At 40.9% G+C, this 12,208-nt stretch overlaps 1 protein-coding gene across 1 annotated transcript in view; it reads right to left on the bottom strand.

The window, feature by feature from the left end:
• LOC142517634 (two pore calcium channel protein 1A) overlaps positions 1 to 12,208 on the bottom strand; it is a 49,018-nt gene that overhangs the window by 9,258 nt on the left and 27,552 nt on the right. The window contains exons 12-16 of the mRNA XM_075619964.1: positions 11,153 to 11,218; positions 10,924 to 11,067; positions 9,783 to 9,840; positions 8,975 to 9,082; positions 8,089 to 8,152 (exon numbers count right to left, since the gene is read on the bottom strand). Of these exons, the coding sequence (XP_075476079.1) occupies positions 8,089 to 8,152; positions 8,975 to 9,082; positions 9,783 to 9,840; positions 10,924 to 11,067; positions 11,153 to 11,218 (440 nt within the window). The remainder of the gene's footprint in view (positions 1 to 8,088; positions 8,153 to 8,974; positions 9,083 to 9,782; positions 9,841 to 10,923; positions 11,068 to 11,152; positions 11,219 to 12,208) is intronic.

Below are 12,208 nucleotides of genomic sequence, written 5' to 3'. Positions count from 1 at the left end.
GACCAGAGGGAGACCTACCACCTCCTCCACCGCCCCCACCGGACATGAGTGCCCAGATGTTAGCTGGGATGGCACAGTTCTTCGCACAGTTTGCGGGGGGCAATGCCGTAGCCGCAGCCGCAGCCAGGCCGACAGGGCCCGAGGCTGTGTATGAGCGATTCATGAAGATGCGCCCGAAGGAATTCTCTAGGGCATCTTACCCCATGGTTGCCGAGGGATGGATCAAATCCCTCGAGGTTATCTTCGAGTTCATGGAGCTGGGAGACGCAGACCGAGTCCGGTGTGCCACCTACCTGTTCACTGGAGACGCCCGCTTATGGTGGGAAGGAGCTTCGGTAGCCCTGACATTGGCTACACTTTCTTGGACCCGCTTTACGGAGGTTTTCTACTCCAAGTATTTTGCTGAGGAGGTTCGCACCAGGCTGACCACCGAGTTCATGAGTCTGAGACAGGGGGATATGTCGGTTACGGAGTTTATCCGTAAGTTCGAGAGGGGCTGTCACTTTGTGCCCCTGATAGCGAATGATGCCAGAGCCAAGCTGATGCACTTCCTGGTGGGCTTACGGCCGATCTTGCGCCGGGATGTTAGGGTATCTGACCCTGCTACTTATGAGGTTGCCGTCTCCAAGGCCTTAGCCGCAGAGCAGGATCTGCGGGATATCGAGAGGGATCGCCAGGGCAAGCGCCCAGTCCAGGCACCGCACCGCCCTCCTCCTCATCAGCATCAGCAGCAGAATAAGAGGCCTTTTCATGGACCGCCCAGGAACCGAGGCCAGCAGCAGCAGCAGCAGCAGCGGGGACGCCCAGCCCCGAGGACTCAGGAGCACCCAGTCTGTCCCAGGTGCTCACGTCGCCATCCTGGAGCATGTATGGCTGGCTCAGGAAAGTGTTTTAAGTGTGGCAGTCCAGACCACATATTGCTGCAGTGCCCTCAGAGGAATCTGCCTACCCAAGGCAGAGTTTTTGCTCTCCATGCCGCGGAAACCAACCCGGAGACTATGTTGTTGACAGGTACCTTTAAACTTTAAGCTATTATTTGAATTTCCGTGTTTTGGGAATCGGGATTTAGATTTTGAACTTAGAACTGTTATAGGATTGCATGCTCTACTCAGATTTATTTCGGGGAAATTAAGCTAGAGGAACCTTGACCTTTGTATGTCTATAAGTTTAGATCTTGTAGTGGGATTCAACTTAGAGTTCCGATCTTTCAGGGAGAATTTTTATATCTGGTTCCGCTACCAAGGCCTTGATAGATTCAGGGGCCACTCACTCGTTTATTTCGGAGGTCTTTGCTAACTTTCTCAAGATCCAGACCATTGGGCTAGATACAGCCTTTTCAGTAGTATTGCCGTCAGGCGAGGAGATGGCAGCTACCAATGTTATCCGAGATATAGACCTTGAGTTGCACGGTAATCTTGTTTATGCGGATCTGATTGTGCTACCGATGCCGGAATTTGACATCATCCTAGGGATGGACTGGCTATTGAGGAACAGAGTGTTGATAGACTTCCAGCGGAGATCTGTTCTTGTCCGACCGCCTGGAATGGAGCAGTTCTTATTTGAGCCGGACAGGTACTTTCCTTTACCGCGCATTATTCCTTATGTTCAGGCTAGGAAACTCATGCATAGAGGGTGTCGGGCATTTCTAGCGACCTTTTTATCTGTCCCCGAGGAACCCAGCCAGTAAGCCTCAGATGTTCCGGTTGCCAGAGATTTCTTAGACGTTTTTCCCGAAGACGTCTCTGGTATGCCACCCGAGAGAGAGGTGGAGTTTTCCATTGAGCTTATGCCAGGTACGGCTCCGATATCCAAAGCGCCGTACCGACTAGCACCGACAGAGATGGCAGAGCTTAAGAAGCAGATCCAGGAACTTCTCGACAAGGAGTTCATTCGCCCGAGCTTTTCTCCATGGGGCGCGCCAGTCTTATTCGTGAAAAAGAAGGATGGCACGATGAGGCTTTGCATTGACTACCGGGAGTTGAACAGGGTTACAGTGAAGAATAAATACCCACTGCCGAGGATTGAGGATCTGTTTGACCAGTTGCAGGGAGCTTCGATTTTCTCCAAGATAGATCTGCGTTCTGGTTATCACCAGTTGAGGGTTAGAGGTGCTGATGTTTCGAAGACAGCTTTCAGGACTCGTTATGGTCACTACGAGTTCCTTGTGATGCCGTTCGGTCTGACGAATGCGCCAGCGATCTTCATGGATCTCATGAATCGCGTATTTCAGCCGTACCTCGACCAGTTTGTGATAGTGTTCATAGATGACATTCTCGTCTACTCCAAGAATCGGGAGGAGCACAGCAGGCATCTGACCACAGTGTTGCAGACATTGCAGAAGCACAAATTATTCGCAAAGTTCAGTAAGTGCGAATTCTGGTTAGAGAAGGTGGCGTTCTTGGGCCACATTGTTTCTAGCAGTGGTATTGAGGTAGACCCCGCAAAAGTTGTAGCAGTCAGATATTGGGTTGTGCCTCAGAATGCATCCGAGATCCGCAGTTTCCTTGGGCTAGCAGGATATTACAGAAAATTCATCCAAGGATTTTCCTCTATCACCGTTCCACTCACAGCACTGACAAAGAAAAATGTGAAGTTTGTGTGGAGCGAGGAGTGTCAGAAGAGCTTCGATACTTTGAAGCAAGCTCTTATTTCAGCACCAGTTTTGGCCATGCCATCAGGGCCCGGCGAGTTTGTCTTTTTACCGATGCTTCGAAGCTTGGTTTAGGTGCAGTTTTGATGCAGCATGGGAGAGTAATAGCGTATGCTTCTCGACAGCTGAAAATCCACGAGAAGAATTACCCTACCCATGATCTGGAGTTAGCGGCCGCAGTTTTTGCTTTGAAGATTTGGAGGCACTATCTGTATGGAGAGAAGTGCCAGATCTTTACCGACCATAAGAGCCTCAAGTATTTCTTTACGCAGAAGGAGCTGAACATGCGTCAGAGGCGTTGGTTGGAGCTTGTGAAAGACTACGATTGTGACATTAGCTACCACCCGGGTAAAGCTAATGTAGTTGCGGATGCTTTGAGCAGGAAAGTCGCAGTGATGGCTCATTTGACGATGCAGAAACCTCTTCAGATTGAGATGCGGAGGTTTGATCTTGAGACTTATCCTCGAGGTAGAGTTCCTCGTTTATCTACCTTGACTATCCAGTCCTCTCTTATTGACCGTATTCGCAGCGGTCAGGCAGCAGATGAGCAGTTGGCACAGTGGAAGAAGAGAGATGAAGCCAAGGGCAGTGTTTTGTATTCAGTCAGCGACGGTATTGTGAGATACCGAGATAGGATATGGGTTCCTAGCAGTGATTCTATCCGAGCAGACATCTTATCAGAGGCCCATACGTCCCCGTACTCCATTCACCCTGGGAGTACGAAGATGTACAAAGATCTGCAGCTATTGTATTGGTGGCCAGGAATGAAGAAGGACATCAGGCGTTTTGTATCCGAGTGCCTGACTTGCCAGTTAGTGAAGGCCGAGCATCAGAGACCAGCAGGTTTGCTCAAGCCTCTTCCTATTCCCGAGTGGAAGTGGGAGAACATTACCATGGACTTTGTGACCGGATTGCCGAGGTCAGCCAGAGGATCGAATGCTATCTGGGTGATTGTAGATCGTCTTACCAAATCAGCGCACTTCTTGCCTATTAAGACGACTTTCACCATGGTTCAGTATGCAGAGCTGTATATCCGAGAGATAGTCCGACTCCATGGTATTCCAGTTTCTATCGTATCCGACAGAGATCCCAGATTCACTTCCTCGTTTTGGAAGAGTTTGCATTCGACTATGGGTACGAAGTTGCTGTTTAGCACAGCTTTCCATCCGCAGACAGATGGACAGTCGGAGCGAGTTATTCAGATCTTAGAGGATCTTCTCCGTGCTTGCGTCATTGATTTCTCTGGGAGTTGGGAGTCGAACTTACCATTGGTAGAGTTCACCTATAACAACAGTTTCCAGTCGTCTATAGGTATGGCTTCGTATGAGGCGCTGTATGGCCGCAAGTGTAGATCTCCTGTTCATTGGGATGAAGTAGGAGAGAGCGCAGAGTTGGGTCCAGAGATTGTTCAGCAGGCAGCAGATGTAGTAGTCAAGATCCGTGATAGGATGAGGACTGCTCAGAGCCGACAGAAGAGTTATGCCGATCAGCGGAGGAGAGACTTAGAGTTTGCAGTGGGCGATCATGTCTTCGTGAAAGTGGCACCTATGAAGGGTGTCATGAGATTTGGCAAGAAAGGGAAGCTCAGTCCGAGATTCATTGGACCGTTTGAGATCCTTGACAGAGTTGGGACGCTTGCTTATCGTGTGGCTCTTCCGCCAAATCTGGCCGGAGTACACAATGTCTTTCACGTCTCCATGCTGAGGAAGTATATGGCAAATCCTTCGCATGTGCTGAATTTCGAGCCGTTGCAGCTTACTCCGAACTTATCTTATGAGGAGAGACCCGTGCAGATCCTAGACAGACAGGAGAAGAAACTTCGGAACAAGTTGGTTAAGCGAGTCAAAGTCAAATGGCTCAACCATTCAGAGGAGGAAGCTACGTGGGAGTCTGAGCCGGAGATGAGAAGTCGATACCCTGAGTTATTCGGTGAGTTCTAATTTCGAGGACGAAATTTATTTAAGGGGGGAAGGATTGTAGAACCCGTAAGTCAGTAGACGTATAAGCCGTGCATAATTCTAGATTTTTAAATTTAATTGATTTCATTGCATGATTATTTTAAATGCATTTATTTGAAGTTAATTATTTTATTATTTCAGTTCAGTAGTTTGATTTTTAGCATTTCAGTTATTTCAGTGAGGCCGGACCGGAGTTGGAGTTTTGAGATAGAATTTAAGATTCGAGAAATATTTCTAGAAGTTAATTTAGCTAGCAACCAAGTTCATTTAAGTTAGAAAGGGAGGTTTGAGGATTTAATTTAATTATTTGAGTTGATTAAGAAATGAACTCATTTAAGTTATTAAATTAAGGGGTTAGCTCACTAAAATTATTTAAAGGATTAGTAAGGTTTTCAAGGATTATTAGTTGACTAGATAACCAACATTTCCCCTTTATTTTATTATGCATTTTTCGGCCACCCTTAGTTGCTAGAAGATTCATTTTCCAACTCATCAACTTTGACCAATTCTTTGCATGTAATTAGTAGGATAATTCTAGGATTTTTGGGAGCACAATTTAATTAATTAATGGACATATCCTAGACTAGAAAACAAGCTAATATTCGGCCACCTCATCCCCAAGTAGACTTGATATCAAACAACAATTCAAATTTCAAAGGAGAGTGGACTTAGTCTTGATTCATTCCTTATATCTTGCACCCTTTCTCCTCACCTTCCTAACCATTTTTCCCCCTCTCTTTTCTTTCGAAATCTGAGTGAAATTTTAAGCTGAGAACCGTGGGAATCCAGTAGGAAAATAAGGGAGAGAAATCGAGAGCAAGAAAGGTAGACAAGAAGCGCTCCACCTCCTCCGTGCCGCGTCGTCGTCGTTTCGTTCGTTTTCTTTCGAAACGAAACCAGGCATGTCTAGATCTCTTTCAAACCTCAATCAAGTCATATTATTAATTATTTTTCAGTACATGATCAGATTTTATCATTTCAAAAACCGAAATTTTCAGCAAAATAAGAAAGAAAATTCTGCACAGATTTTTATCGACTTCCATGCTTCACGATTGGTATGTTTTGTTTCGATTTCAGGGATGGATCGTTCCAGGGGCTCGAGGCTTCATATAGACATGTACTAGGACATGTTAGGGCCATGATAGATCGTGAGTTTCAGTTCCATACATGCTGGAACGAGCACATGACAGCAACCTCCCCATTAGTGCAGAATGTTGTTCGAAAAATTCAGTTTCTTGTCATGGAGGAAGGATCTGATCTTGGCTGCCCCAAGGGCCTATAGCCATGGTTGGATCACTTCCCTAGCATGTCTAAGACGTGACTAAGTTGCCCTTTTGGTGGCTTGGTCCATGGTTCATCGGTTTTTAATAAAAACGTCAAAACAGCCCCTATACCCCTTCGGCTTCTTCAATTGTTCAGCTTTTGGTTCGTTCTTTTGTTGCTTGGTATGGATCTTGGTTGGCCTATGGCCCTTAGCCACGGTTCATATCATGCTCCTAGATGTCTAGATCGTGCCATGGTCAATCAAATGGCCACTGGAATGACGCAAGACATCGATCATAGCATAAACACTACACACGCATTCAAGATGCTCTCGGTTGGACCCTTCGGTTGAGTTATGGTGTGATGCGGATTGTGGCTGGCCTAGGGCCCTTAGCCATGGTTCAAATCATTCCTTGGGATGTTGGTAAGAGTCTCTGGTCGGTGGTTCACTCCCCTAATGGCCGATAGTCTCGAAACCAACGCAAGTCTTGTAGTTGCGCAGCTGCTGGAATTTACAGCAAGTTGCTGTGTCGGTTCAGAGGCTCGTTCGAGTTCTTGGTTGGCTTTTAGCCCATGGCCTTGGACTGGACAGTGCCTCATTGAGTTAGGAAGGTCATGTTTTCGACCGTTCGTCATTTGGATCATTTATGAGGTCGTACGAGAATTTACGGTGCAATGTGCCAAATTGACTCTCGAAAGAGCGTTTCGTGTTTTGGCCTCCATTGCACCTAGATTTCGACCCTATCATTTTAGGAGCATTATTTTATAATTTTTCAGCGTATTTTAATCATGACTATACGTCGGTTCGGTGTCGGTTCAGGTTGGCTCGGAGTCATGATTAAATGCGAAGTCATTAGGCGTCATAGTCGCATCTTTTGAACGTAAATTGCATAGTTGGTCAAGTTTTAGCATTTGCATGTTTTTCATGGCACAGTTAGGTTGCAGCGAGCCTGGGGACGATCCAATCCAATCCAGTTGGTAAAATTACAGGAATTTTCATTACGCCAGTTAATTATTTTACGTGCATTAAATAGAAAATGATTATTTTTGAGATTTATGCAATATGGCTTGTGGTTCATTCACTATGTGGGAGTGTTATTTTATACGGTCGCCAGTGACCGATCAGTTCAGTATGGTACCACCCGGTCGCCAGTGACCGGCCAGCTCAGTTCAGTTTCAGCCTCCCCGGTAGCCAGTTACCGATCAGTTCAGCTTAGTGCAGTGGCCACAGGCGTAAAACATAATCTCAACAGAAAATTTTACCAGATATTTCAGTACAGGCTCCAAGGAGCAAATATTTTTACAGTGATTTCCAGTTCAATTATGCACGTATTATAATTGCTCAGTACAGATTATTTTCAGTATGCCTCAGGACATGATATGTTAACTCATGCATATTTTAATTCAGATTTTTACTCGTTACCTGTGATATATGCATGCTGAGTCTTTAGGCTCACTAGACTTGATTGTTGTAGGTACTGATGAGGCCAGGGCCGAGGGCGGGGACCAGTGAGCCAGCTTAGGCCGGCAGTAGTGGCACCCGAGGACCTCAGAGCAGCAGTTGTTATTTTTTTCCGCAAACAATTTTATCAGTCGTTGGATATTTTTAAATCGTTGTTGTTGGCAAAACTTTAATTTTCTTCCGCTGCAATATTTTGAAATATTGAACTTGATTCACCAGTGATTTTATGAATGGGGCCATTTAAGTTCTTTTAAAAAGAAAATTTTTAATTTTCCGCAAATTTTCAAGAAAGGAGTTTTAGGCCCTTCACAGTTATGAACTAAGGAAATGTGGATGATGTGATGTAATTTAATTTAGGCTTTAGGATTGAAGTACAACAGAAGATTGCAGAAACCAAGCAGAAAACTAAGTCTGGCAAGATTAATGACGAGAGCACACAACTGTATTTATTCCACATATTGTTTAATATTTATAAGATAATGAGTTGATATTTAGAAGTTTATTTATTGTCGTCGTAATATAACCAAAGCAAGGAAAATGGAAACTATCATAAAATTATTTCCGCATTTTAGGAAATTCTTCAAGGAATACATGATGTACAAATGCTGATACAATATAAATATTTTTTGATTTGCCTAGTCAATAATAAAATCCAGTCTTGTTCATTTTTAATTATCTCAACTAAATACATATATGGAAAAACAATTGACAAAAATAAAATAAATCTTCAGGAATTATAAATAAAATATTCTCACCATTCACCATTGGAGAGGAATGTAAGGCCACGGGGAGATATAAAAGTTGTCGTTTCTCCAATAACTGCAATGAACAAGACAAGATATTCATTCAATAAATAATGTTGCCAATACAAGAAACACTATAAAATTTTGTTATATTTCTTTCTTTAATATTTATCCAGTAAGCATTGATAGCCATCCAGTAGCTTGAATTGAATTTGTATTTTAAATGTCTTAAACCTTTTGGTCTCAAAGGAACATAAAAAGTTTCTGTTTATTAACTTTTAATTATAAGTAAAAGTAAAAGTAAATTATATGTTCATAAACTTATTTTCAATCACGCACAAGATAAAACTATATACATGCAACATGTTTGACATTCCATGGTACACTGACCAAAGTGACATCTACATTAAGGTCAAAGATTTACTTGACCACATCCTCCTATCAATTATAATTTATATTCATTGTACTTTTTTAGCATTAAAACTGATACATCAGTGACTCGCTACCTGTTATACAGATGAATGCTACCTTAAGCTTGGCCCTGTAACTGCTTATACAATAACTCGAAACATAAACATGCACATATCCACAATTTCATCTGTTTATTTGTTCTTTATTTCCTTCACCTATGAAGTTATTTACCACGCAAACTAGATGCTTTAAATGTTTCAATCACACCAACACCAATGAACTCTTCCTCAAAAAAAAAAATTGCCATAGAATAAAATTTAAAACTCAAGCTAAATTCTATGAATTGGTAGAAGTTTCTATGTTTCATGAGCTGATCCCTTGGTACTCTACCATAAATAAGCAGCTCTAAGATAATTATTATTCAAATTCTAAATGTGACCGAAGCAACAATTAGGTGAATCTGTTACTATTATGTCCAGGTACTTACCAATTACCCATGTGATCACAAAGTCAAAGCGATTTTGCCCATCCCTCCAATAATTCATAAACCCATACGAATAGACTTTCAGAGCCATCTCAAGGACATAGAGCCATCCTGTGGATAAAATACAACTTGTCGATTAAAAAATACAACAAATATACAAAACTTCGTGATTTTGAAGATTCATTAGACATGTACGGAGATAATTCAGATAGCTATCTCATCATTCTTATGTCCAAGTGTCAAACTTGCGCTTCTCCACCATTTCAAAACCAACAATGGTTTGAGACTTTGATATTTTTGCAATAGTTACAAAGATCAGTTTGACACGCTTCAAAACCAAAAATTTCACAACAATTTCATCTCCTTTGTATAGATATCTCATTCGTTATTTTTCTCTTAACGTGCAGAATGAGACAATATCTACATCAGCACCGATCTAGATTAGCAGAGCATTGTATTTTACTTGGTAATGAACTCTAAAAATTTTAGCAAGTAAACTTCATTTCTGTGCACAATGCCATTAAATCGTAATTCTCATTATTTTGGCGCCTCAACTCGAGTTATTGGTTGATGGAAAAACAATTCTTCAAGATCTCAAATATCGTATTTTAAACAAATATGATGTATGGTCTCACAACTAAAAAAAAAAATATACGGATAAAAGCGCTTAGGACTAATTAATCAGTACAGCAGAGAAAGAAAATGAATCAAAATGTAATTACTACAAGTTTACCAAATCACTTGGCACCATATATTTACATAGTAAATCCAGTGATTACATTATGCAGTATGAGATTCATGGATTTCTTACCAAATACAAACTCCAACTTTTGCCAAAACCCTTGAGCAGAATTATTCTGTATGTCAAGCTGCAGACCAGTCCACAACAAAATTTTCTTGTGTTAAAAAATTGCTATTGATGATGGAAAGAGCGAGTTATTTGACAAGTTTTCTGAAAGAAATTTCCTAGTTTCTATGGCTTATGATCGTTACAGAGAAAAGAGTTTAATGAGCGGCATAGCACAGATGAGATAATATTTCAAAATTCCAATAGAGAAAGGTCAATGAGAAGGCCCTGGACTAATATGCTTCTCATGCGCGTTGATAACAAAGAGCTCCACATCTAAATCTCAATATCCCAAGAATATTATTCAATCATGCATGTTTCTCAGCCACATGTCAAGATAATATTTATCTCCTGTTTAAATTATGTTGAAAGTCTGCAACTTCAAATATTTGATCACCACCATTTTTCCAATTCAATGCTACTACACCAGTAACTTAGTGGAATCTAACTCATCCAATAATGCATCACTCGTATAATTCATTGAACTTGAACAGAGTATATAGGACTGCTCAGAGGTAGAGGGCAACGGAGAAGAGAGAATAGATTGAGCCAAACTATCGATGTTATTCTCTTAGTTTTCCAAATGACAGCAATGTGTTCGCACTTATAGGCTGTGCAGGTGGTATCTAATAGTAGCTACCTTTCAGTTAGCTACTCCTCTAAAGACAATGACATGATCGTATCACTCCTCGCTCCCTGGAAATCTACCTTATCCTCCAAGGTAGAAAAATGTTGTATCCCTGCTCTCCCAAATATATCAATGTACAAAGTTATTCCCTCTTTCCAGAAGATTTGATAACTTTAGAAAAAAAACTTTAAAACAACTCCCTTACCCGTCTTTGATTAATTTGGGGCCGTACATGGTTCACCAACTTCAAAAAGAACTTATATTATATTGAGTGATCTGAATGATTACAGAGATTCGAAAAAGCAGAAAATAAAGAACATTGAAATATCACACAAATATTACATAATGCTATTCAATGTGTATCAGAACATATAAAATGGCATAAGGGGTCTTATATAAAAAAGACACACTATATCAAGCAAAACAATTAAATCACTACATTAAGGTACAATTTTAAAATTGTTTAAACAATCATACCGTTGTCTCAATAATGACAGCAACAAAATTCATGATGAGAACGAATGCTATTATGTAACCAAACATGGCGCTTCGCACAAAGTTTTTCAGCATTTCAGATGCAGGTGAATGGTAGTACGTCGTGCAACTTTCAAAAATAGGTTCCTGAAAAGACAAATTAGAGACAAGGCATATTCAGTAAATTCAGATTGACATACTTCATGGTTACACATAAGGCAAGTTGGCTCACTATATCTTCTTTTTGAAAACTGAGTCCTATCGCTTGAGACAGATCATGAAATTCTTCTAAAGTAATCTGCATGTGCACAAAAAGAAGTCACGCGATAAATGTCATTCCATAAAATTATGCACCTTTTGAAGCAATATGTTCACATGATAAAAGAAACCTGCATACAGTTGAGCTTGTGACAAAGTATACAAGTCAAATTTGATTATAACAAGGTATTCAGAATGTGCCAAGACCCATATGATCCCAAACCGGGACAAAAATGAAAAAAAGGAAGGCAGTTGGGACACGAACATCAAATGGATATAATGCCACCGATTTAACCTGATATGTTGAACACAATACTCCAGGAGACTAAATTTCAAGGATATATAATACATGCAAGCTATAGCAGAAATATTATCTGTAATTTCCATGCTTCGTTCTTTTAGTATTGTTTAGTAAATAAATTGCTAATCATTCAGTTTAATTAGCAAGTTGGCCCTCGTTGACAACATGAATCGAGATATAAATTTTTTGGCAGAATTTTTGTATCCAAAGAGTATCTGATTGCATGAGGTGTTATTAAGACACCATAAAAACTTAAATTATTGGTCTATAGTGACAGAAACATAGAATAATCAAGCAAATCAAATCAACTAGAAAACAAAATTAAATCCCGTAAAAAATTCCTTCCGAAGCCTATGTTCCTTCGAACAAGAAATAAAACGATAATGTAGTGCTTAGTGGAAAAGTAAGAACGAGAAAAGATGTGGTAATAGCTAAAGTTTGAATTCTGCTCGGTTCCTTTTAAAAGTCTACTTGTTCATTCTTATAGCTTCTAGATCCAAACAATCAGAATATTAAAACTTGCAATCAATTTTTTCACCAAAAGCTGAAGTTCCAAAAATCTGGTACGAGTAAAAATGAAAGAAGATGGAATCAAAGGGAAGCAGGTACAGGAAGGGTTCTTTAAAGCAAATAATCTAATTAGGTAGCATTTGCTAATCTGCATAACAGTGCAGAATAGCTCAAAGTAATTAAATTACAAAGAACAATGCGCACATGCTTCTACAATAT

This window comes from Primulina tabacum, chromosome 11, assembly GCF_025594145.1.
Source record: "Primulina tabacum isolate GXHZ01 chromosome 11, ASM2559414v2, whole genome shotgun sequence".
NCBI lineage: Eukaryota > Viridiplantae > Streptophyta > Magnoliopsida > Lamiales > Gesneriaceae > Primulina > Primulina tabacum.
Note: the sequence above shows the minus strand (reverse complement) of the source record. Positions and strands in the feature narration are given on the sequence as shown.